At 37.4% G+C, this 22,789-nt stretch overlaps 1 protein-coding gene across 2 annotated transcripts in view; it reads left to right on the top strand.

Annotated features, from left to right (window-relative positions):
• Positions 1 to 22,789, top strand: part of STK32B (serine/threonine kinase 32B) — a 134,155-nt gene that overhangs the window by 95,958 nt on the left and 15,408 nt on the right. Inside the window, exons 5-11 of one of the 2 annotated variants that reach the window (XM_072334919.1) lie at positions 3,428 to 3,465; positions 8,182 to 8,271; positions 15,234 to 15,337; positions 17,679 to 17,795; positions 18,793 to 18,918; positions 20,956 to 21,087; positions 21,866 to 21,930. In XM_072334919.1, coding sequence (XP_072191020.1) covers positions 3,428 to 3,465; positions 8,182 to 8,271; positions 15,234 to 15,337; positions 17,679 to 17,795; positions 18,793 to 18,918; positions 20,956 to 21,087; positions 21,866 to 21,930 — 672 coding nt within the window. The remainder of the gene's footprint in view (positions 1 to 3,427; positions 3,466 to 8,181; positions 8,272 to 15,233; positions 15,338 to 17,678; positions 17,796 to 18,792; positions 18,919 to 20,955; positions 21,088 to 21,865; positions 21,931 to 22,789) is intronic. The other variant, XM_072334920.1, reaches the window with a different exon arrangement.

Below are 22,789 nucleotides of genomic sequence, written 5' to 3'. Positions count from 1 at the left end.
ATGCTGCTCTTATTTTTCTGTGTATAAAAAGAAGAGCTGGAGTAGCACCAGTACAGAATGAGAAAGTCACGGTTTAGAAATTAATGTTACAGATAGCTCTGCTGTTGGTGAATGGTTTGAAGGCAGCCCAGGGCTTTTCTGAGTCTGGACATGAGTTAGTTTGCTATTTGCAAAAGTGTTCAGAATTTTCTAATGAGCTAGCTCAAGATACTTGGATTATGAAATGAGTATTTCAGTTCTTTTTGTCAGCTAGGAATATAAATAATAGGTAAACACTGAAGTTAAGGCAATGAAATTCACATCCTTCTTTTCCCTGTTTGAACTTGCTTGCAAAGAGGAAAAACATTTTCTGATGATGTGTAGTCAAAACAGACTTTCACTTAGTTTTGTGAATGTTGTGAATTTTGTAAATTTAATTTTAATTTGCAATTTTGTGAATTTAACAGCTTAGCTGAAGAGTTGTTATCTTTTAAATTCATATATCTACAGAAACAGCATTTTCACTATATAAATGAATGTAACCAGAGTATTTATGCAAAGGAACTATCTGCCTTCCATCCTGAATATATCCTGTAACTATAACTGCAATGCTCCTACACTTGCCTAGTCTTCACATTGACTCTGTTGAATCTTCCCCACCCAAAGTTATCAAAGGTGCAAAGACATGACAGTGAGCTCACCCCATCCAGTCTGTGAAGCTTTTGACAAGCTGCCTCCAGAGGGCTGATCTTCTAGTGCTGAGCTGTAAATGGGAAGTAACTACATGATGGAGTGCTACTGTAAAGCACAATCTTCACTGTTAATTTGTGCTTTATTTTCTCACATATCACATGAATCTAGGCAACATCTGGCATGTGATCTGAAAACAGTAGCATCTTACACTCAAGGGTAAAAAAATATGTGTAAGAAACTTGTTCCTCTTCTTGTTTAGGTTAGCCCATGACATTTACTTGCTGTAAAATCAGTTTAAAACAGTTTGAGAGTGGGGACATGGTTATCTGTCAAGTTGCTTCAGGGACAGATAAGTCTATCAGGTTGCCTCAGCAAGTTGATACACCCTGCCATAGCTGTCCCCAGCTGTGGTCCTGCTTCAGAGAAAATGAACAAAGTCAGTGACAGAAAAGATCCCTCAGGTAAGAATGAGTATCTAGTATAAGCTACTGCTTGAGTTAGTTGAATATTTCATAAAGTTGAATATTTCCTTTTTCTCAGTTTTATTCTCAGTGAAGTACTTATGATTTTATCATTCCAGTTCTAAATGGTTTTTTGTTTTGTCTTTTTTTCTCTCCCAATTTGTTGAAAACAGTTTGAAGAATGTATTTATCACTGATATTAATAAGCCACAGAACAGCACTAATGGATATGGCTGTGACTCCAATTTTTCACCCATGTAAGAAGTGCAGAATCATATTATGCTTGTTAAATCCTGTAAAGACAAAGTTTAAAATTGTTAATTCAGTAGTCATTAGTCATAATTGCAAGTTCATTTCCACTGAGAATCATTGGTGTACTTTCAAGTTGTGGGCCAGCCACAGAGTCACTGAAATCACAGTTCAAACTCTTATTGGGAAACAGTTGTCAGTAATTAGAGATCAGTTTGTTACTAGTAAATATATTTGATACTGGATGAGAAGTAGCTTTTCTGAACTATCTCATCAGCTGAGAGATCATATATAATATTACATATAAAAATGTATAGCATTTCCTATTCAATGAAAGATAAGTCTTATAAAAAAGATATTCAAACCTGCAGTCCACCTGTATCTCACAACATCATCAATGTGAATTCAGAGTAAGGAGAGTTTCCACTGAGGTAAGCGATGTGGCAAGCGATGTGAGGAAGAGGAAACCAACAAGTCAGAAACCAGAGATTTGTGTTTGACATGGATTCTAGGAGAGATCTCCTCGTAATATTACAAGTATTGATCAAATCTTCTCCTGAATCACATAATTATAGATAGCCTGTAATATTTTTCACACTGAAATATTGGTATATATTTCCATTCCAGATGGTAACGCATGGTAAGGTCTTTGTCCTTACACACACACACACACACACACATCCTACAATATTTCAGATTATTCAGGAAGTGATTCAAAACAGTTCCTTATTTATTTTGTTTCCCAGCTGCTGCTGCACAAACTGTGAATATAATCTGCTACTTCACAATTTCATATGATTCTCAGGAAAGGCTGAAAGGTCTGGAATTCATAGTACTAGGCTGCATGTTGACGTCTTTTGTCAACAAAGATATTGAAGTCATGTCATACATAATGTATACAGGTGCTATTGCTATCTTACTCCTGACATTTCCATCAGAAATCATTCTATATTTAAACTAAACTAAAGTAAAATAAAAAAAATGTTCTGATGTAATATTATCCTTTTGCAACACTTCATTCTTCTCTTTATTCCATTCATGGGAAAACTAGGCAAAATTTTTTAGTGAAGTCTGAATATGTGTAAGTACATATTTCAGACAGGATTTATAGAGAAATGTTTAAATCAGAATAATCAAGTCATCTTTTGGCTGTATTAAAATACACAGATTTTTGGAACAATTTTTCAATGCCTTCTCTTTTGAGATCTGTGAATAATTTAGCCCAAGGGGCAAATATTTTGCTTAAGGCAGATCAACGCATCTTGTCCTCAGGCAATGCAATACTGCTTCACAATTGCATTAGGTGTGAGTTGCCAGTGTGAAGGCATTGTCCAGCAGTGGTGAAGAAAAGTTGTCTCCATTGTTCTTGACAGCAGAGTGAAGGTCAACTTAAAAAGATAAGCATGGCTCTAAGGCAGTGTCTTTTCCTTGTGCCAAGAACATCACGGTTGAACTTCTGTTTTGGTACATTACAATCCCCATCCTTCCTTAGCACCACCCGTTTCCCCAGCCTGTCATTACAAGAAGCCATGTGTAGATTCAAGTGCTAAAAGGCTCCCTTGCTAGACCTGCTCAGGTAGTATAAGATCTAGCAGGACTCTTCAATATTTGAATGATCATGCACATGAGCATGGCAGATTAGTGGGTCTGGCAGAAAGGGTAGATCAGTGTTGTTTCCAATTAACTGATTTCTTGTTTGTCAAATGCAGAGTCCCTGAGGCAATCAGGTACATCCAGGATGCAAATCTTCCATTTTGTTGTTCCCACTGCTCTAAAGAATAAAAAATCAAACATCTTGAAAACCAAATCTTTATCAGTGCTAACCATATGAAAACAAAAACATATGAAATAAAACCTAGGCAACCTCTTTAGTATGCATATTTTCAAGGCAGTATATAGTGTAGATAAAAATCATTTACCTTTGTATATTATATGATTTTCATTAATTTAAGTGTCTTGGCCCCTCTAACCATATGGAAAGCATTTTTAAATTGCAGATCTTCTTTTGCTATGAATTATAATGTTTGCATTTACTTATTTTACAGGGATATCAAACCTGACAACATATTACTGGATGAGCATGGTGAGTAAATATTGACTATTTTCTCCCAGATGTCTCTAATTTTTGAGCTGTCTGTGATATGGTGGCTCATGGTTTTTGAATCAGCCTGATTGTAAATCTGGACATTCTGCACATCCTTTTGTCCATTTGGCAGTTTTGCAGTATTCATTCCTATTGAGAAGAAAAAGTGCTGATCTGACGCTTGAAAGAGCTGAACATGAGAATGGAGATCACCAAGGACACCAGTCAAAAAATAAGTTAATATTTTAATACCATGATTATTGTAAGTCACTATAATCACTATTTAGGGACCTTCCAATAGAGCAGTGCCAAGCATCAATTTTCTGTACTGAAATCTTGAAGGATTAGGAAATTTCAAGCATCAGACTATTGCTCATCTGAAATTATTTTCCTAAATTTAGATAAAAAATCTGAAATTCTCCTCTAAAATGCCTGTAAATTTTTCATGGTTCTATATACAGTTCTGGTTCAAAGGACACTTAAAAAACAACATAATGAGATTTGAATTTTCAAGACTATTTCCATGATCTCAAGCAAAAAAAAAAAAAAAGTACTGAATGAATAAAAACTCTGATTTTTTTTTTTTTAAGTGAAAACCATACAAATGCAGCGAATATATGAAGTATTCTGCAAAAATAAAGTGCATATTTTTGCAACTATTTATAGCAGGGATATGAGAAAATACAATAAAATGAAGTTTTGACTTGTATGAATCAGAAGTACAAGATAAAGACAAAATAGAAATTAAAATGTGTTTGCTGCTGTGGGAAAGACTTGCTTTGCTTCATACACTTCAGAAATTGATTAAGAGCAGTTAATCCCTGGAAAAAAATACAGACCTGAAATGATGCCAGAGATAAAATTATTTCTCAAAATCTACTGTAGAGCCGCTGAGTCAGCATGTTAAAGTTGATAAAAGAAGTAACATTTAAAACAGCTGGAATTTACCTCTGGGAATGCTGAAGCCAATATTGCTTAATAACATTTGAGTCTTAAACAATCTAGGACTTCAGGAATGTAGTGTTTCAGAGACGTGTTAATTTTCTCTAGACACTAATATCAGCAAATGAGCATGAAATAGAAATATCTTGTCTTTAAGTCCTGTGTGAATTACAGATGGAAAGGCAACATGAAGTGTCTATGAGAGTATTACATCTCTGACTGACAGCCTTTGAAATAGTTATGCTTATCTCTCCTTGCTCCTCAGCAAGGTCAGTTACTACACAAAGTCAGCCTATTGGAAGTGCTTTCCTATGGGAGCCAGTGTACTGTAGAGGAGCTACACAAGAGCCAGTAGTATGCTGCAGAATTACATTTTTGGTGACTGCAACATATTCAGCAATAAAATTAGCTAATGCCAGCTTAGGAATATTGAGATGGATGGCCCCTTCTCTGCCAAGCAGCATGGTGCTTCACCAGTCTACACCAAGGTAGACCTTGGTGAGCAAAATTAATCAATTCACAGACCTGCTGTGTGAATGGGTGATGAAATTCTTTCAGCCTGGTCAAGAGTCCCTGAACTCACTAAAAGAGGTGATGCATGTAGTACTGGTGTCTGTACCATGTTAGTCATCATAGTTTATTTACAGCTGTAGATTCATTTAGATCATCATTTTGGTTGTCTGCACTTAAGCATTAATATCTATTTCTCTTCAGTGAACAATACTGAGTTTAGTGTAAAGATATAGAAATCTGAATTTTGAATTTAGACACATGAATCCTATCCAAAAGCCCCAAAAAAGCTTCATTTAAGCTGTGACACTTCACAATAACACCATTTCATAAGGAACCATCAGCTTTCAGTTAACAAAAAAATAAAAATTAAAAATGAAAAGCTCAATATATGCACATGTAAGGTAAGCAGCTTCTTTCCTTTGTTTCTGTTCCTATGGCTGTTGCATTTGTGTAAATCCTTACTTACTGTAGTGCAGGAACTGAAATTTTGGAAATAGAATAAAATAGTTAGAATTTTAGCATTTTTACTACAGAAGTAGTTATCTTTCATCACCCTCTACTCTGTCCTGGTGAGGCCTCACCTGGAGTATTGTGTCCAGTTCTGGGCTCCCTGGTACAAAAAGGACAAGGGTGTCCTGGAAATAGTCCAGAGAAAGGCCATAAAGATGATAAAGGGCCTGGAGCATCTTCCCTGTGAGGAAAGGCTGAGTGACCTCGGTCCATTCACCCTTGAGAAAAGGAGATTCAGAGAGGATATGATCAATATCTATAAATATCTAAGGTGTGCAAGGCAAAGGGACATGGCCAGAATCTTTTCAGCAGTGAGTGGTGATAGGACACGGGGAAATTTCATGGGGAAGCATAGGAAATTTCACAAAAATGTGTGTAAGAACTTCTTCACGGTAAGGGTAATGGAGCACTGGAACAGGCTGCCCAGCAAGTTCGTGAAGTCTCCTCTGAAGATATTCATAACCCACCTGGATGCCCATCTGTGCAACCTGGTCTAGGGATCTGCTTTGGCAGGGGGTTGGACTACATGATCTCTAGAGTTCCCTTCCATCCCCCACAATTCTGCTGTTTTCCTACATGCATCACCTGCCATAAAAAGTTATTGAGGCTGATTAGAAATACCTTTATAGCAAACTGGGGTTTGCTTACAGTCCCTGGGGCAACACAACTACCCTCTGCCAAGAGGACACCTTTCCTGTCCTCCATGGCAAACTACCAGCCCTCTAAGCACCAGACAAAAGCTGTGTTCAGGCACCCCAGAAGCTGTGGAAGAACAAAGGTGTTCTTTTTTCCAGAGGTAGAGATGCAGCTTTGCTGTGTGGTACTGTGACTATGGGAGCAAAGCATTACTGCTTTATCACCAGCAGCATGCAGAGCTCTCAAACCTATCTACTTCTCTTACAGAAAGGCATTTTTAACAAAATGCACCAACCAACATATATAACCCTTCATGTATGTGCTATTTTGGTTTTGTTAAATGAAAAGAAATCTAATAAAAGGGAGAGAAAACAATACACTGCAGGAGAGGCAATTTTCATAGCAAATCAACTGTTTGGATCAGTCTGAATGGATATTATATGATAGGTGTTTTGGAACAGGCTATCATGCTGGCACTCTAATAGGTGGAATCATTTACAATAGTGTCATTTAAATGACATAACTTTATCTATAAAAAAGAAGGCAGGAAGGCAGGAAGGCAGGAAGGCAGGAAGGCAGGAAGGCAGGCAGGAAGGCAGGAAGGCAGGCAGGCAGGCAGGCAGGAAGGAAGGAAGGAAGGAAGGAAGGAAGGAAGGAAGGAAGGAAGGAAGGAAGGAAGGAAGGAAGGAAGGAAGGAAGGAAGGAAGGAAGGAAATGAGATGTGCCTTCTTCCATTTTCCTTTCAAAAACAGGATAGGTCTGGCCAAATGAGGGGACTCTGGCAATTTCATTTCACGTATGGCTGAAGACTGCTTAGAAGCTGGCTGGAGACTTTGAGTAGGATCTAGGTCAGATTGTCAAAGCAGTGTATTCATTCACTGAGTCTGCTGTTCCTCAGTCTGGCAATGGGGAAATGTTCAGTGTCAGGACCACAGGCAAGTCAACTGTTACGCTGTTTTCATCTTTGGTAACAGCTTCCTTCACTCAGTAACCCAAAGCCTGCTCCACACTGTGGATTGAATGAGTTTGAGATTCTGATTTTAAAAAAGAGGGGCAAAAACTATCAGAGGAACTCAACATTCAAGACTCCATCTAAAGGCAAGACGTCTTAATCATGATTTGAATGTGTGGCTAAGTTGGGGAAGGGAGTACCTTTCCAAGTCCTCCACAATGGCATTGCCAGGTGGAATCACAGGCAAAGCAATATCTGTGTTGCTCCACAGCAGGAACTAGCCCTCAAACAGAAGATGCAAAACATACTGGCAGATTTATCCAGATAAAATTGTGCAGATAGATACATTTTCATTCTGGATTTGCATTCAGTTTATTTGCCCAAGGCAAATGGGAATTAGCAACTATTACCTTGCAATGCTGGAGCAGTTTACCCTGTGCTTGTCATAAATCATCCTAGGGAAAAAGTAGTGATGGCAGGTTTGGGCCATCCAACCTGATTAGCTGAGTTTAAATCAGCAGTCTTGGTCAGGCAGCAAATCCATGGGCTGTCTTGTGTCACATATCTTTCATCTTGTAATCTGCTGTCAAATGAGGAATCATCTGGGACCTGCTGCTGTTACACAAATGCTTCTCTGCTACCATGAATCTAATTTTGTAGTTATTGTACTTTTAAAATACCCTTTTTCTTCTCAGCTCCCTTTTTGCCCCAAGGACACTCTGAAAAAGCCAGGCTGATTGTAACACGAAGTAGATGTGACGGCAGACAGGTGTCATGAGTGCAGAAGATTGAGAGGGATGGCTCTAGTTAGAGAAAAGGTGAGGTAGAGTTCACACATCACTCCAAGAAATTCAGCACTGCTCCTGTGCATTACTGCTCTGAAAAGACAACTACTGTCCTTGGTTCACACAGAAGGAGGAGGTTCAGGGGTGGTCAGAAGTGAGGTTCAGTGTACAAGCAAATAATAGATACGAACATACAGGGGAAAGATGCATCATATTATTTTGCTTTCAGTATATTTTTGTTTTTAGCTATGAGCTGTGCTAAATAGTAAGTCATAAGACATTAAATTGTTAAAATTTGTCTTTTAAACACTGAATAAAGTGAGGAATGTTTGTAGGATGTGTCATTTTGACTTCTGTTTTTACTTTGTGTTATTGCAGGACATGTTCATATCACTGACTTTAACATTGCAACCATAGTGAAAGGCTCAGAAAAGGCTTCATCTATGGCTGGCACAAAGCCATACATGGGTAAGTTTTCAAGACAGTTTCAAAAACATACGAAAATTCACACATTAATGTTGACTGATGGTATATTAAAAGGAATTTAAATTGTAAAAGTATTTAGCAAATCTCTCCTTTGGAGAGGTACTTAGAGGATTTCTCACTTCTTCCAATGGTCAATTTAAGGAAATATATTTTAAAATAATAATAATAATAATAATAATTTAAAAGTTATATTTAATGCTTCTATTTGAAATCTGCTTGGAATAGGCTAAGATTTTGCTAGGAGCAACTTGCTTGCTTGCATGCATAACTGCATAAAACAGATATTAAAGTAAAAATGCAGTGAATCAATATCATAAGAATATACTACCTGTTCTGATTAAGATACAGATCATACAATTTTAAGCACGGCCTTCCTGCTCCTGAACCTTTTTCCTGCCTATTTAAGTACTTACTGAGTGGTTACACTGAACATTGTTATGTCTGAACCTGAATATTTCTTCAGAAACTTCCATGGTTTCTCTGCCTTCCACCTTCCTGGCTGCTAAAATGTGAGCCTTAATCTGATTTAGGAAACTTTCGTGTATCACCCATACCTAATGTTATCATTACAAACTTGCTGCTTAGATCTACCAGTGACTGTGAGGGTTGTCAAAAGTTCTTTTGTTATGTCACAGCACACTGGGCACTGATTTGCAATATTGTCCCTCCAGCAGGTTGCTTGACTGCAAAGCAAAATATTAAGTATTAAAATAATCTAGAAAACATTACAGATATTGTCTATCCTGCATTCTTGGCTTATTTATGAAGTATTTGAGTCCTGAGCATATGCCTCACTGAAATATTTCCTTTCAAATGATGGAATTTCCATGCATCTGGATGTTATTCAGAAGCGTTGCAAGAACTTTCCACTTAAAATATTTTCTGTTCTTTTTTGTTTCTGGTGGTAGGTGAGTTAGATAGAGGCTTTGGGGCTTTCTTTAACAGAGACTGAAGTTATACAAATAACACACTATGCCTTAGCCTCAAATCAATCAAATACAAAATATTTAGTGATATAAATATACCTGGAAAAATAAAATAAAATAAAATAAAAAAAGTCCAGAGCCAAAATAACAGCAGTAAATTACCTGAAAAAATTCAGCTACCCTTTCCTGCATTGCATGCTTGTTATCTCAGATTTTCATGGCTGCTTTCATAGGTTGCTGTCATGGTGACGAATAGCTGCGTGTCTGAGATTACCAGAGGAGTGAGGATTTAGAGAGATCCACTAAACTTTTAAAATGTATGAGTCACCTATCTATTAATTAATAGCGTGTGGGTGTACTATTGGACTCACAGGAGAGCTAGTGGATGTCCTAATGTCAACCTTACAGGTAAAGTAAAAATATTCTTTAGGGCTACATTTGTTCCTGAGGCAGTTAATAATATATCAGGTACAAATTTGGAGTTAGATTTTCGGAAGCGTTCAAATGTGGCTTTATTTGTGCTCACAATGAGCAGTGCTCTGAAGTGAAACAATTTGTTGCAGGTAGTTGCTATTCAAGTACATTTAAGGCAGTGTTTTCTAAAAATCCTACTCTTCCTACAGAGGGTTTGACTGCCTATTCAGAGTGTGCTGGTGCTGCCTCTACTGCCCTTTTGATCTCAAGGAAATATCGTGAGTTCTGCTTCTTCTGATAAGCAAGAATTGAGAGCAGATGTGAGGCTGGGAGGTGCTCAGATAAATGCTCCCCTGTGTTGGTGAGATTCCAGCTTGCTCTGGGAGCACTACAGCTGAGGGGATTAACCACTGAGCTGCAAATGGGTATTCAGGTTTAGGCTCTGTTCTGATATTGAAGAGCAGAAGTACAAATAGCTCAAAAAGCTCAGGAGATCAGGCAAAAAAATCTGTTCCTTTTTTTCATTTATTTTTAAACCTGCCTGAAAAAAGGCTTTATGCAATATGGAGTTCTGCAGGTAGCTGTGAGAGGGAAGACAGTGAGGTGGGAGAAGGGACAATGTGCTGTGACTTCTTGCAATGCAATGGAGAATTTCTGCCCTCTGAATAACATCCGTTCTTGGGATGCATAAACCAATGGCAGGAATGCATGATATGAAGTGCTGATTATACACAGGGCTAATCTTCCAAATAGTAAGGGAATGTTTTTGGACACAATCTTTTCAACAGATTGTTGGAGAAACTGTGATATTGCAGCCACTATGAGCATTCTGATGGAGTAAATAAGGTGCTTTAAAAGAGGGGAAATTTAGGTTAGACATTGGAAAATACTCTTTTCTTGAAGGATGGTGTGGCACTGTCACAGGCCACCCAGAGATGTTGTGAATGCCCCATCCTTGGTGGTTGGATGGACCCCTGGATAGCCTCATCTTGTGTGGAGAATCCCATGGCAGGGTCATTGGAGTTCAAGATGACTTAAGTAATTCTATGATTCTGTATAATTTCATATTCAGGAGAAGACCATGACACATTCACTATTGTTGAACTTCCTTTCAATAGGACTAGCAACATCAGGCTGTGTGCCTGAGGTTGAGCTGGATCTTCAGCGGGAAAGAGTTTCTTTACACAAACAGAAGGACAAGAACTGGGTTCTGTCCAGTGCTTAAGTAACACAGAAGGTTTTATGAGGACAGCACTGAATGAGGGCAGGCAGGGTTGCTTGGCCTTAGGACAAACTAATAAGGCATTCTAAATGCAGTATCTGTATTCAGGGAATGGTATGTAAAGCATTGGCTTTGATTGAATAATTGCATTAAATGTGAGTATTAAAGCTATTGAGGTGTATCATGTGAATAAAGGTACAAAATCAACTACACTGCTGTAACACTGCTAGACTTTGCACTATAAAATTGTTAGCCCAGCATGTTCAGACTTTAAGCAGTACTCTATGTTGTAAAATAGAAGTTAGCTCTTTGTTAGACTGAAGTTCTAAGTCAGAAAGCTATCCATTTTAATTTAGACCTTTACAGCAAGCGAGAAAGTAAACTCCAGGAGGCAAACTGATAGCTTAACAAAGTCTATGCTTATATTCAGGGAGAAATAAGTTTTCTTTAAAACAACAACAGCAACAAAATTATTCTATAAATAGAATATCACTTGTCAACACTATGGTCTGAGATCTGTTTTCTGTTTAAACCACAACCCAGAAGAATTACTGACCTTCTCAGTCTTTATTTTCTGGAGGAAGCTGAAAATTATTCTTTTCTCATCACAGTGCTGAGAAAGCAGTTAATATTTCACCAGACCTTGTCAGTTCAAGGCTCTCAGAATATTATTTTAAAAGTCACATTAACTTTCTATTCCACTCAGTCTGTCATCCATTAAATCTGAGTCAGCAAAGTGTGTGCATGTGACTAAACTATAAACATGCTATATACAGCTAGTCACCCACACATTTAAAAACTAGAAAATTCTAGGGTTACAACATTTTTATAGTTTTGTTGGTATATTGTTGGTATGTGTATATATTTACTTGTATATTCTCAGGGGCTAATGTGTGGAAGCAGAATGATACCCGACTGTGGTATCACTCTGAAACTCAGTTAATAACCCTGGAATTTCTTTTCCTGTCCTTGAAACCTTGGAAAGGACAATAAAATGCATAACTGAGGTATGATTTGTTACATGATTAGCAGATTGAATTGCTTTGCAACCTCTATAATATACCCACAGAACTCCACTTCCCATTCTGACCTGTAGGGTCTCTGCTAAGATGCAAAGTGACTTCAGAGAACACTAACCAGCCAACTGGATGGCTAATGCCTGGTCTTTCCTTCCTGATAAAAGTTTTGGACATGTCTATCCTGGTCATCAACAAACATTCAGGCCAAAGCACTATGGCTTTATTTTTGATTTCATTTTGTAATATTGCTAATGTTGATGTTTTGTAGGCTTTATTGGCTAGTTCTCACTGACATGGACAATTAGTTCACTACAGCTGATCAGTCTTCAGGAATCACTCGCAAGATATTGTTTAAATACACTGTAAAGAAGGAGATTTGGTAGCAAGTGGGAAATGCCACTTGGAGACAGGTCTAGTGCTTTCATTTCCCTGCACTTTTCCTCTCACCTTTTTAACAAAGTTTCAAGGCAGACCACAGAAGCTGTTGATGGGTTAGAGTAGGTAGCAGCTCTGTGAACTCCTTAATCAACACTCTGTAGCCTCCTGCATAGTGCCAGGCAATTACATCATATTACACCTCCTGGTAGCCCTCCCCCCTTTTTTTTTTTTTTTTTTTTTTTTTAATTTATTTATTTATTTATTTATTTTTGTAAAGCAGGTGCTTACCAGAGTTCCTTTGAAGCTGACCGAATGCAGAGGGTCAGTCTACCTGGATTCCAAATACTGCTAATACAGGGGAAAAGTGGTTGGCTGCTTTAAAAAGCAGGAGCACAACTGCTCATTTTCCAATCTTAAGATTGCTGTCATCAGCTTAAGGTAAAAAACAAAGCTTCAAAACACCAGGGCCAGTGAGCAAAAGAAAGCATTTTCTGCTGGTCTGCTTGATGTAGAATCAGTCATTGCTGAAGCTTTTGGAGTAAGCAAATAAAATGAAGGTGGATAACTCACAGGCTGAGTTAGCAAAATAGCTGTTCCATTGTGGTAATGCCACGGGTTACATCAATAAAGTACTTTCTCTCTTTACCACTCAGTTATCATCTATATAGCTGAGTAATAAAGTCCACAAAGGTTATTTTCTTTAGTGAAATATTATGTATCATCTAGACACTGTGGGAAATATAATTCCAAATATGGCTAAATGAAGCAAACCTTCAGTACAGGATACCTACAGTGATATTCAAAATATGTCTTTTGTGCCTGATATGCTATTCAGGAAGTCTTTAGATTTATTGGTCTACTAAAATAAAATGGGAAAATCTATCTGCCCTCAGCACCTATCTATATTATAAATTACACATGTTACAAAGTTCTGCATACACAAGAGCCTTAGTAGAATGCAAACAAGGTTTGAAGTATATCTGAAGACACAAAGGGGAATGGTTTTAAACAAGAGAAGATTTAGGTTAGATGTCAGGGGGAAGTTTTTCACTGAGAGGATGGTAAGGTTCTGGAGCTGGTTGCCCAGAGAGAATGTGGATGCTCCATCCTTGAAGGCGTTCAAGGCCAGGCTATATGGGTCCCTTTGACAACCTAATCCAGATCTTGATCCAGTGGTTGGCAACCCTGCCTGTGGCAGGGAGATTGGAACTTGACGATCCTTGAAGTCCCTTCCAACCCCAGCCATTCTATGATTCTATGAAGTTAAGAAAAATTAGCTAGAGGTGAGATAGAGCTAACTCGTTATGACAGTGTTTAAAGTTTTGTTCACTCATACCTTACTGGATCATAGCACAGTATTATGGATACCTGAGATTTACTCTTTAGCTGTTCCCTGTCCACATATATTCTGGTACAAAGAAATGTTTATTTAAGTGCCTGCCTTTCTCCTATCACATCTATTTAGAGATAGTCCTGCAGTTAGAAAGCATAAGACCACTTTCATTCATTTTGTTCTTCAGTCTAGAGTTTTGTCACAATAAATTCATGGATACCCAAATTTTCTATTGGGTTTGGTTCTTCAAGATTCTGAACTCAATTTGAGCTGTAAATTGTTAGGATGCAATGTGTAATGTTGCAAGGACTGCAAAAGCTCCTCTGGAAAGAATGTCCTTTAAATAAAGGTACTTCTCTAGGTGCTAAATCACAAACTGCCATTTAGAGCTAAGTCTGACCAGACTAAAGTATTCCTTGCAGTATGCACATTAGAAAACAATGAGATGGTAATCAAGTGGTAATGTGGTGCATTAGACCCAGTATCATGTCCAGAAGAGGCTCACATGGTAATTGCAATATAGCATGATGTTATGGTTGGTGATGTTGTTTAGACAATCTCCAGGGAAAGTGTTGTTTTCACAAAGTGTACTGAGATTCTGCTGTGAGGTAATTAGAAAAGCATGACTGATTTTTTATTTCATTTCATATCCTCTGTTCTTTAGATATAACAGTCTGAGAGTAACTACAGCATGATTATTTATATCTTTCTAACATTAGCTAACTGGTCCTTGCTTTGAGAAGAGCTGGGTTCTACCTTCTCTTGGTTCTCTTCTCCTGGAATGTTAGCTTTATGAAATTCATTGATTTATTGACACAGAATGTATTTCAATCATGACAGAGTTTCTCACAGAATAAAATCAGTGACAGGATTTGTGTTTAATTACCATTTTCCAGTGTTAAATACCTTTTAAACTCCTCTGATTAATGGTATTTAGATCTAGAACTGAGTATGGGATTGAGATTCTACCTTGTTCAACGCTTCCATTAATCACAAAAAATGACCTCACTTACAAATATTTGTCCCAAAAAATGTTCCAAGTCACGCTTCATTTAGAAGTTTAGAAATTCCCCTCCCATGAATAATTATTTTTGTTCACCAAAATGGACTAAGTAGAAACCAACATATGAAGCAAATTCTGGCTGGGGAAGGGTCCCCAGAAGTATGTAATGCAGTTGATAAAGTATGGGTTTTATTCTGAGAGTTGGGCATAAAGGTAATCTGGGATTGAGCTCTGAGTTATCTTGAATACTCTCCTGCCCCCAGTTTTGCCCAGTACTAGTTGTAACATGGCAAAAATAATAGGACATCCCACAGCACAACATTTTCTGCCCGGTTGGTTCTAAGAGAGACTTTAATTTGCTAGAGCAACCCTATGATAATATTGCATTGGAGAGGAAATCAGCCAGAGATTCACCATCACTGCCCTCTACTCTCAGCAAAGCAAAGACATGAAACATAGCACAGTGCTGTTTATACACAGCACTCATTGCCAGCAAACCAAGGCTGAATCTGCATCCTAAAAATGCTGTGTTTGCAAATGTATTTAATTCCAGTTTATTGCATCCTCATTGATTTTTAAGACACATGAATGAATTATACATAGTATAACCCTAATGATGCTTTTTGTTTGATTTTCTTTACAATTTTAGCTCCAGAAGTGTTCCAGGCCTTTATGGACGGAGGCCCAGGATACTCATACCCTGTTGACTGGTGGTCTCTAGGAATTACAGCATATGAATTGCTGAGGGGTTGGGTAAGAATAATACACTTAGTTGTTATTTAATGTATTGCCTGAATGAAATCCAAATGTTTGCAGTTTCCCAGAACTTGCCCTAATGATAACGTTTAAGTGACCAAGGCTGAGGCTGTGGTCAGGGATGCAGTTCAAAGCCCTTCCCAGCTGACAACATTCTTGGGAAGGTCTGACCTCACATTCATTTATGTTATAAAGTTTGAGTAAAATGAACATAGGCTTTTGGTCTGTGCTAAGGTTAAAGTCTAATATTTCAAAGGCTAATCAAAATGGTGAACTAGGAACAATGGAATCTTTTCCAGATATAAGTTAAATTACCTCAGGCTTCATTATATCTTTGATTCTCTTATATAATGTCTTCAAGAAGCTAATAGAATATCCCTACATCGCTGGCCCAAATACAGAAAAAGTTATATGCCAGTTCACTCATTAGTTATCTCTAATCAGTTCTGCAAATAAGCATAATGAAAAATCTTTGCCAAACTATTTCACATGGAATGGTAAAAGTCACACTTCCAATACAAAAATCTCTCTCTCCCATGCCACATGTCAGTACATGCTCTCAAAGCAATGGTGCTTTTATATATTGTTAAAAAAATAAATAAATAAAATGTTTTGCAATTTTTCTGTCATGATTCTCAATTTTTATCTGAACAGTGAAGTTCCGGCAGTGATAAGAAAAGTACATTCTGAATCCTGGCCACAGAGGGAACTGCTAGATGTACACAAAATAAAATGAAAAAAAAACGTCCATCTACTTTTATATCAATCCTTTCACCACTGAGTTTCTCCAAGAAAGGAACACAATCAACAATCATGTAAGGATGGCTGAAACTGCCATGACTAATCACAAAAGTTACCCAGTGACTTTAATAAATGAAAAATGATGTAGATGGGTGTCTATCTGCCAAGATCAGTACAGCTGTCTCTGAATAAGCCTGTCTGGACAGAGACAAGGCAAAGCTGAGACTGAATCAAAATGTTTTTTTTCTAAATGCAAACACTTCCATCTGTCCATGCTCCAGACAACCAAACCAGCTGCTTTTCTCCCAAAGAGCTGCCCTTTCCTGTGGAGCAAGGCAGAGGGTGGCTTGGAGCCCATACCTTTGCATACAACTGGAAAAGGTGTACTTTTTTTCCCCCAAATTGTATTTCTACATGTTTTCAGTCTCGTTAAGTCCTAAACTGACAGGAATAGAGACATGGAAAGTATTGGTAGTCTGAGGCATGGTGCTTCACCCGAGGCTTGTCTGCAACAACCTCAAGCTCCAAAGCCCCATCTGCTGCAGTACCCCTCTGCAGATGGCTGCAAAAGGGCAGCACACGCATACAGGGCTGCATGATAAGCAGCCCCCTTCGCTACCATGCAGCCAACCCAGCCTCAGAGGAGGATGATGAACTGCAACAGTTCTCATGCCTTGTGTTCCTCCACCAAGCATTCAGGACAGCACATTGCTTGAAATAGTGCTGGATTTTCCAGCTACAGGGGTAACACATTTGCACACTGCTGCTCTGATAGCATGCGGCTCTAGATCTCATTTCACATGTCGCACATTCAGTACTTGCTATGTAAAGCCTAATTCACAAGCAAACCACGCTCTATCCCAGTTTTAAAATATACCTCAACACAGAGCATTATCCCATAGTTTTCATCGGAAATACACACCTTTAGAAATGCTTTTTTAATAATTAAGAAGAAAGTAAATTTATTGGTAGTACTTTGGAAATAAAAGGCTACACTTAATAAAAGATAAATCATTTCAGTCTTCATGAAGAAAGCACTGGGAAGCCCAGGCACTGCAGGTCCAAATAATACATACATCCATGCAATGAGTTTATTTTAGATTTCAAAAAGAGGTATGAAAAAAGATTAGGTTGTGGAAAGTCTGAATTCTTACTGTGAATCTCATGCAGATTTTTGTATGCTTAATGTCTCTTTCTGCTGCTCAGTAAAGTCAGGATTACAAAGCTTCCCCTAGCCAGCAATATTGCATTTGGGTACTTTACAAGATTTTCTAGTACTACGAGCTAAAAAAACAGAAGTAAATTAGTAAATTCTATTTTCATATGAAACGTCACAGGAACAAAATTATTCACCAACTAATTTGAATGGATACTTAGCATGAGAGAAAAATTACAGAAGAAATGCATCTATGAGTAATTATATTCATTATCATCAAAGAAAAGAGCACGTGCAATGAATGATTAGCTTAAAATTGTCACAAGATATTTTGACGCTTCAGTATCTCCAGAACAAACAATACTGAGCTCAGGGAAGCATGAATTGTGTGCATTTGTTATCCATTCTTGCTGAATTGATATTGATTTAACTTAATTCCAGAGGCCATATGAAATTCATTCAGCCACCCCCATTGATGAAATACTCAACATGTTCAAGATAGAAAGAGTCCACTACTCATCTACATGGTGCAAGGGCATGATAGCATTACTAAAAAAGGTAAGAAAGTGCCAACATCTTCCATCCTCTCTTTTCTCCTTGCACAGAAACCCCTCCAGCAATGCAGAACATCAGGACACATATTAGATAGCCAAAACTTAAAGGATAAGGACGTAGTGCTGCTTCCTAGGGTTTTCCAAATGTTGTTGATGTTGGTTTGCTTTTTTTTCTTGAGAAATTGGATTATTCTTATTCCTAAACTGACACTTTTAATAACCAGAAAGAAATAGAAACCTATTTTTTTTATTTTAAAACCAATTCACTAATGATAGCAAATCTTTAGGAAAGTGTAATTCCCAATTTGCTCCCTGACTTTTTGCTGCTGTTTCCAGCCAGGAAGCTTAGAAATTAAAAAGGCTGCATTTCTTGCTGGTCCTTGTTGCTACAGATGCAACAGTAAAAGTCAAGCTGCTTCACTGGAGATATCACTAAGCTACAAGATGGGATTCTTTTTCAATGTGTCATGACCTTTCTTAAAACCCCAGAGTATTTTAATTTTTGTCTGCACTGTAAGGTTCATCTGTCTCTTCTAGGTATTTCAAATCATCAGCACTGATGATTTTATGAATGTTTGAATAGAGAAATGGAAGAAATTCTTCTTTTGCAGCAATGAGCAATCTATTTTTGATAAATGGAGCAACAAAGGGGTCAATTTTAATTGCTGCCAAAATTAAAAGATGAAATACAAATTGTTGGGTGACACTGAACTTTGATATTTCATGTCACTTGGAATCTTGTTTATTTGTAAACAGGCTTCGGTTACTAATTCATTTCTACAGCTCATGTTTGCAGCAGCCATCTGGTAACAGTTAAATTATATATATATTTCAACAAGTTATTACTTCAGTTTTTTCGGATTGTACCCTCTAGAAGTTGTTAGAGAATTCCCTAGCCATGCTCTCACCCTGTATCATGTACCATTACAAACAATGTCTGTTACTTTTCCTGTTTTACATGGTATCCAGTCCCTTAGAGAATGTCTTGTGTTTGATCACAGCTCCTCACCAAGGACCCAGAGTGCCGTCTATCAAGTCTTGCAGACATCCAAAGCTCTCCATACTTAGCTGATGTCAACTGGGATGCTGTTTTGGAGAAAGCTGTGACCCCAGGCTTTGTTCCTAATGTAAGTCTACATGCCAGATGAACAGAGTTTGCCAATTCCAACTTTTATCTGGCATATCATTTGCAAAGCTTTTAGTATCCCAGTATGCCAATCCTTTTTCCTTCAAAACAGTTCCAAAAGACTATTTCCTTTGTGACAGTTCCCTTTCTTAAAGCATTCAGATTTTGTGAGGGAATTTGCTGGAAATTACTTTTTCTGTGATATCATTTTGTTCTTATTTTATCTTATTCTGTCATTTGTAAATTGAATGGATTTGAATATCACGAATGAGGAGCAGTAGCTGTAGCATTAACACTTTCTTGACTTTGTTCAGTTGTTGAAACTATGCTGCACTGTAATTCATCTCCAAACAATATACATGTAGCATACTAAGAATGATTTAAAAAAAAAAAATAAAAAAAAAAAAGAAACTGTGCTGTAAACTCTGCTGCTAAGAGATGGATACAAACCAGCTTTGGTCTGGAAGTGTACAGCCAAGCAATGTGCGTCACTCTACAAGCCCTAAGTGCTGAGCAGGGAGGTATGGTAGCTTGGCTGTACTAATGAGAAACAATAATGGAACTACAACTTTTCCACATCCAGCTGGCTTATGCCCATCCATCCCAGAGTCTGGGCATAACAAATATGGGACAGTCTCCAACTGGCCACATACAAGTATCTTTAACTCCTTACTTTATAGTTCTCATGAGGATGTTTTGTTATTTTCACTTGGATTCAGATATTCTTTGAGGCTACCTGGGAGAGCATAGGTATGTTTCCTGAGAGAGTGGGAAAAAAAGTTATTTTAGACATTATTTCAAAAGGAATCATGAAATCTATGTGTTGGGTACTGCTTTCTTGGCCAAATGGCTTTCTTCTGTGTCTGATGTTGACATTGGTAAACACGGTAATGGAAACCGTGCAATAATGCAATGTTTTTAACTGTTACCTTTACCTTTAAATGTATGTCCAAAGACATATTCTTGTCACTTTGGAAGTCACCACACTTGAATTTTGGAAGGAGAATAAGTTTAGGAGACATTGTAGAAGTAAGAGTTGAGAAAGTTATTTTACTGAAAAAAAAAAAACAACAAAAAAACAAAAAAACAACAACACATTATGGTATCGAAGACAGATGGAAAATAATTCAAATCCTAAGATTTCTTCACTTCCTCACTTTTGTTTGCCACATTTTAAAACCTGAAGAATTGCAAGAGGGAAAACCATAATATCAGTAAAAATGAACAGCCAGAATAGTTCAGAAATGTGAAATTAAATTTGAGTTGCAAGACTGGTCCTTGCTTGATGCTGGGAAAATAATGCTCTAATTTAAAAGTAGAAAAACAGTGGTTTTTACCTACAGAGATTAGTCTGAAATTCCTATTAAAAGCTCTGCACTTCAGGATAGAGATTGATACTGAAGAGGTTTTTCCACCTGATCAATCAGATGTACCAGGAAAAACAATGAAAATGTTAGTCAAAGTGTCTTTTCCAGGCTGATACATCTTTACACAATATGCTTTGTTATTTCAAGAGACTAGTTTTGGCCAAGCATTTCCCAAGAACCTCACTCTCTGTTGATCAAGGAAAGCCTTCACTGATGAACTGGGACCAGAGAACAAAATATTTATTGATTTTCTGGTTTTAGGTGAGAGGCAAGAGTTGAAGTCAGTAGATGCCATCATCTGGGTAGAGTCTCATCATTTTAACAGCTTGGTTTTTCATTCAAGAGCTTGTCTTGCTTTCCCGAGGTACATGGGAGGCATGCAATAAAAAAGGTCCAGTTTTTTTCCTCCCTCTGTAGCCTGACCCACAGATGCATTTTTGACTGAACTATTATTAGTATTTCTATACGATTTACATAATTTCTTTATATTCAGCTAAGTCATAAACGATGTATAGTTTTTGTACTGTGAAATATTTAACAAAGGAAGAAATAATTTAATAAATGAAAGTGAAATTATTTAAACCTTAATGCTATTACCACTGACCAGATAAACTGAAAAATAAATGCAATGATACTTCATCAAAGAGTAACTTTGAATCCTTTTGTACCAGAAAGGAAGACTGAACTGTGATCCAACATTTGAACTTGAAGAAATGATCTTGGAGTCCAAGCCCCTCCACAAAAAGAAAAAGCGACTTGCCAAAAACAAATCCAAGGATGGAACTAAGGAAAGCTGCCCCCTGGTAAGTTGGAGGCAATAGTTTCAGCCACTGGCTTGTAATATATATTCTATAATGAGCAAAGTAACTAAAGTTCCCTTTCACCATCTGTGAAAATAGAGCTGGTCTCTATGTTTCTCTGTGTTTACATATAATTGGAAAATCCTTCTCCAAAGATGAAAAGCAACCATTTATCTCAGTGAAATAGTAACAGTATATTGTAGCTATAATCATTTTTAAGATTATCACAGATTCCACATTAAAGTATAAAAAAGTGTTGCCAACTGCAAATATGCTTCCCACACATTGCCAGATATTTAGGAGTATTTATTCAGTGCTAGTACCAAAAGTGAAGAGTACCCAGTAAAATGTTTATTATTTATAAATGTTTAAAAGTCGTCTCTCAAGGCCTTGACTAATGTGTTCCACGTAGAAAGACATACTGAATAAACAGTGTAAACACTTGTGGAGATAAAGAAATAAACATTTTCCTCATTTGAATTTTCATTTCAATTGAGTCTTTTTAATGAGTTCTGTTGCTGCTCTGAATAATTTTGAATGCTTTCAAAAACCATTTTTCTTAGAGTCATCAGACTTAAAAATCCCTGGAAATTCTATGTGGGGAACACCTCCCAAAAGAAAGAACGATTGTGCTTTCAGGGCCCACTTACTATGAATCTTCAAAATACCTTTTGGTGGTGGTCATTCATAAGCTGTTTTGTTCAGTACCATTTCTGTTGTTGTGATCTTGTCTATAACTTTCTATCATTTTTAATCAACCTATTCATGCTGTTTTTTAAAGAACGTACACCTGCAGCAGTGCTTGGAAACCGTTAGGAAAGAATTCATCATATTCAACAGAGAGAAGTAAGTGCATTTCTTAATGCCTCTTTAGCATTCACTACTGAAATTAATTTGAGAATGATTTCTTTCTCGCACTCTAAAGAAAAGTGATTAATGATCACATCAGCAGAGCTAAAAGCCTGGGTTTCCACTCACCTCATCCTCTTAGTCTCCAATGCAACACTTTTATAGTTTTATCTCTGAAAGCAAGCAGAAGTGCCTATGGTGGAAGTAGGTTAGAAAGATAACATCAGTGTCCCAAACACTTCTCTAGAGAAGCCATTAACAATTAAGGAAAAGGAATACAACGCAAGGGGTTGTTTTTTCATAACAGACAAAACCAAAGGAAGAGATAACCCATGAAATTTTAATGATATGAGTGGCAGGGTTCTGACTTGGAAACCCTACTCATACTTCACCACCATAAAATAGTTTTTTTAAACAGAGGCTTTTTCATCAGAACTAGATATTTAAAGTATATCATAAACAGAGAAAGTGTTTCACATTTACACAGCACGTAGATTCAGTAGAAATACAAGTCCGAATATCAAGAATATCTATAATGTTCCTTTGTAATACTGTAATAATGTGTCTTTGTAATACACTTCATTTCAAATAGCTTGCTGTGTTTGAGTCTGAGCTGATGTTGAACCGTTTGTATTATGGATTGCAACAATCAGAAAGACCAGTGCAATGGTATGGCATTACAAAAGGTGTAATGACAAAGGAACTAGTTTGATGGAAAAGTATTACGAAGAAAAAGTACTTACCCATTTCTGAAGATCTAAGCTCACACGGAAAACCCCACAGGAGAGGGATCTCTACCAGAGATCTTCTGACGGTGGCAGTCAGCCCTTGAATGAGGTCTGGGAGAGGTGAAGTC

The sequence above is a fragment of the Excalfactoria chinensis genome, chromosome 4 (genome assembly GCF_039878825.1).
Source record: "Excalfactoria chinensis isolate bCotChi1 chromosome 4, bCotChi1.hap2, whole genome shotgun sequence".
NCBI lineage: Eukaryota > Metazoa > Chordata > Aves > Galliformes > Phasianidae > Excalfactoria > Excalfactoria chinensis.
Note: the sequence above shows the minus strand (reverse complement) of the source record. Positions and strands in the feature narration are given on the sequence as shown.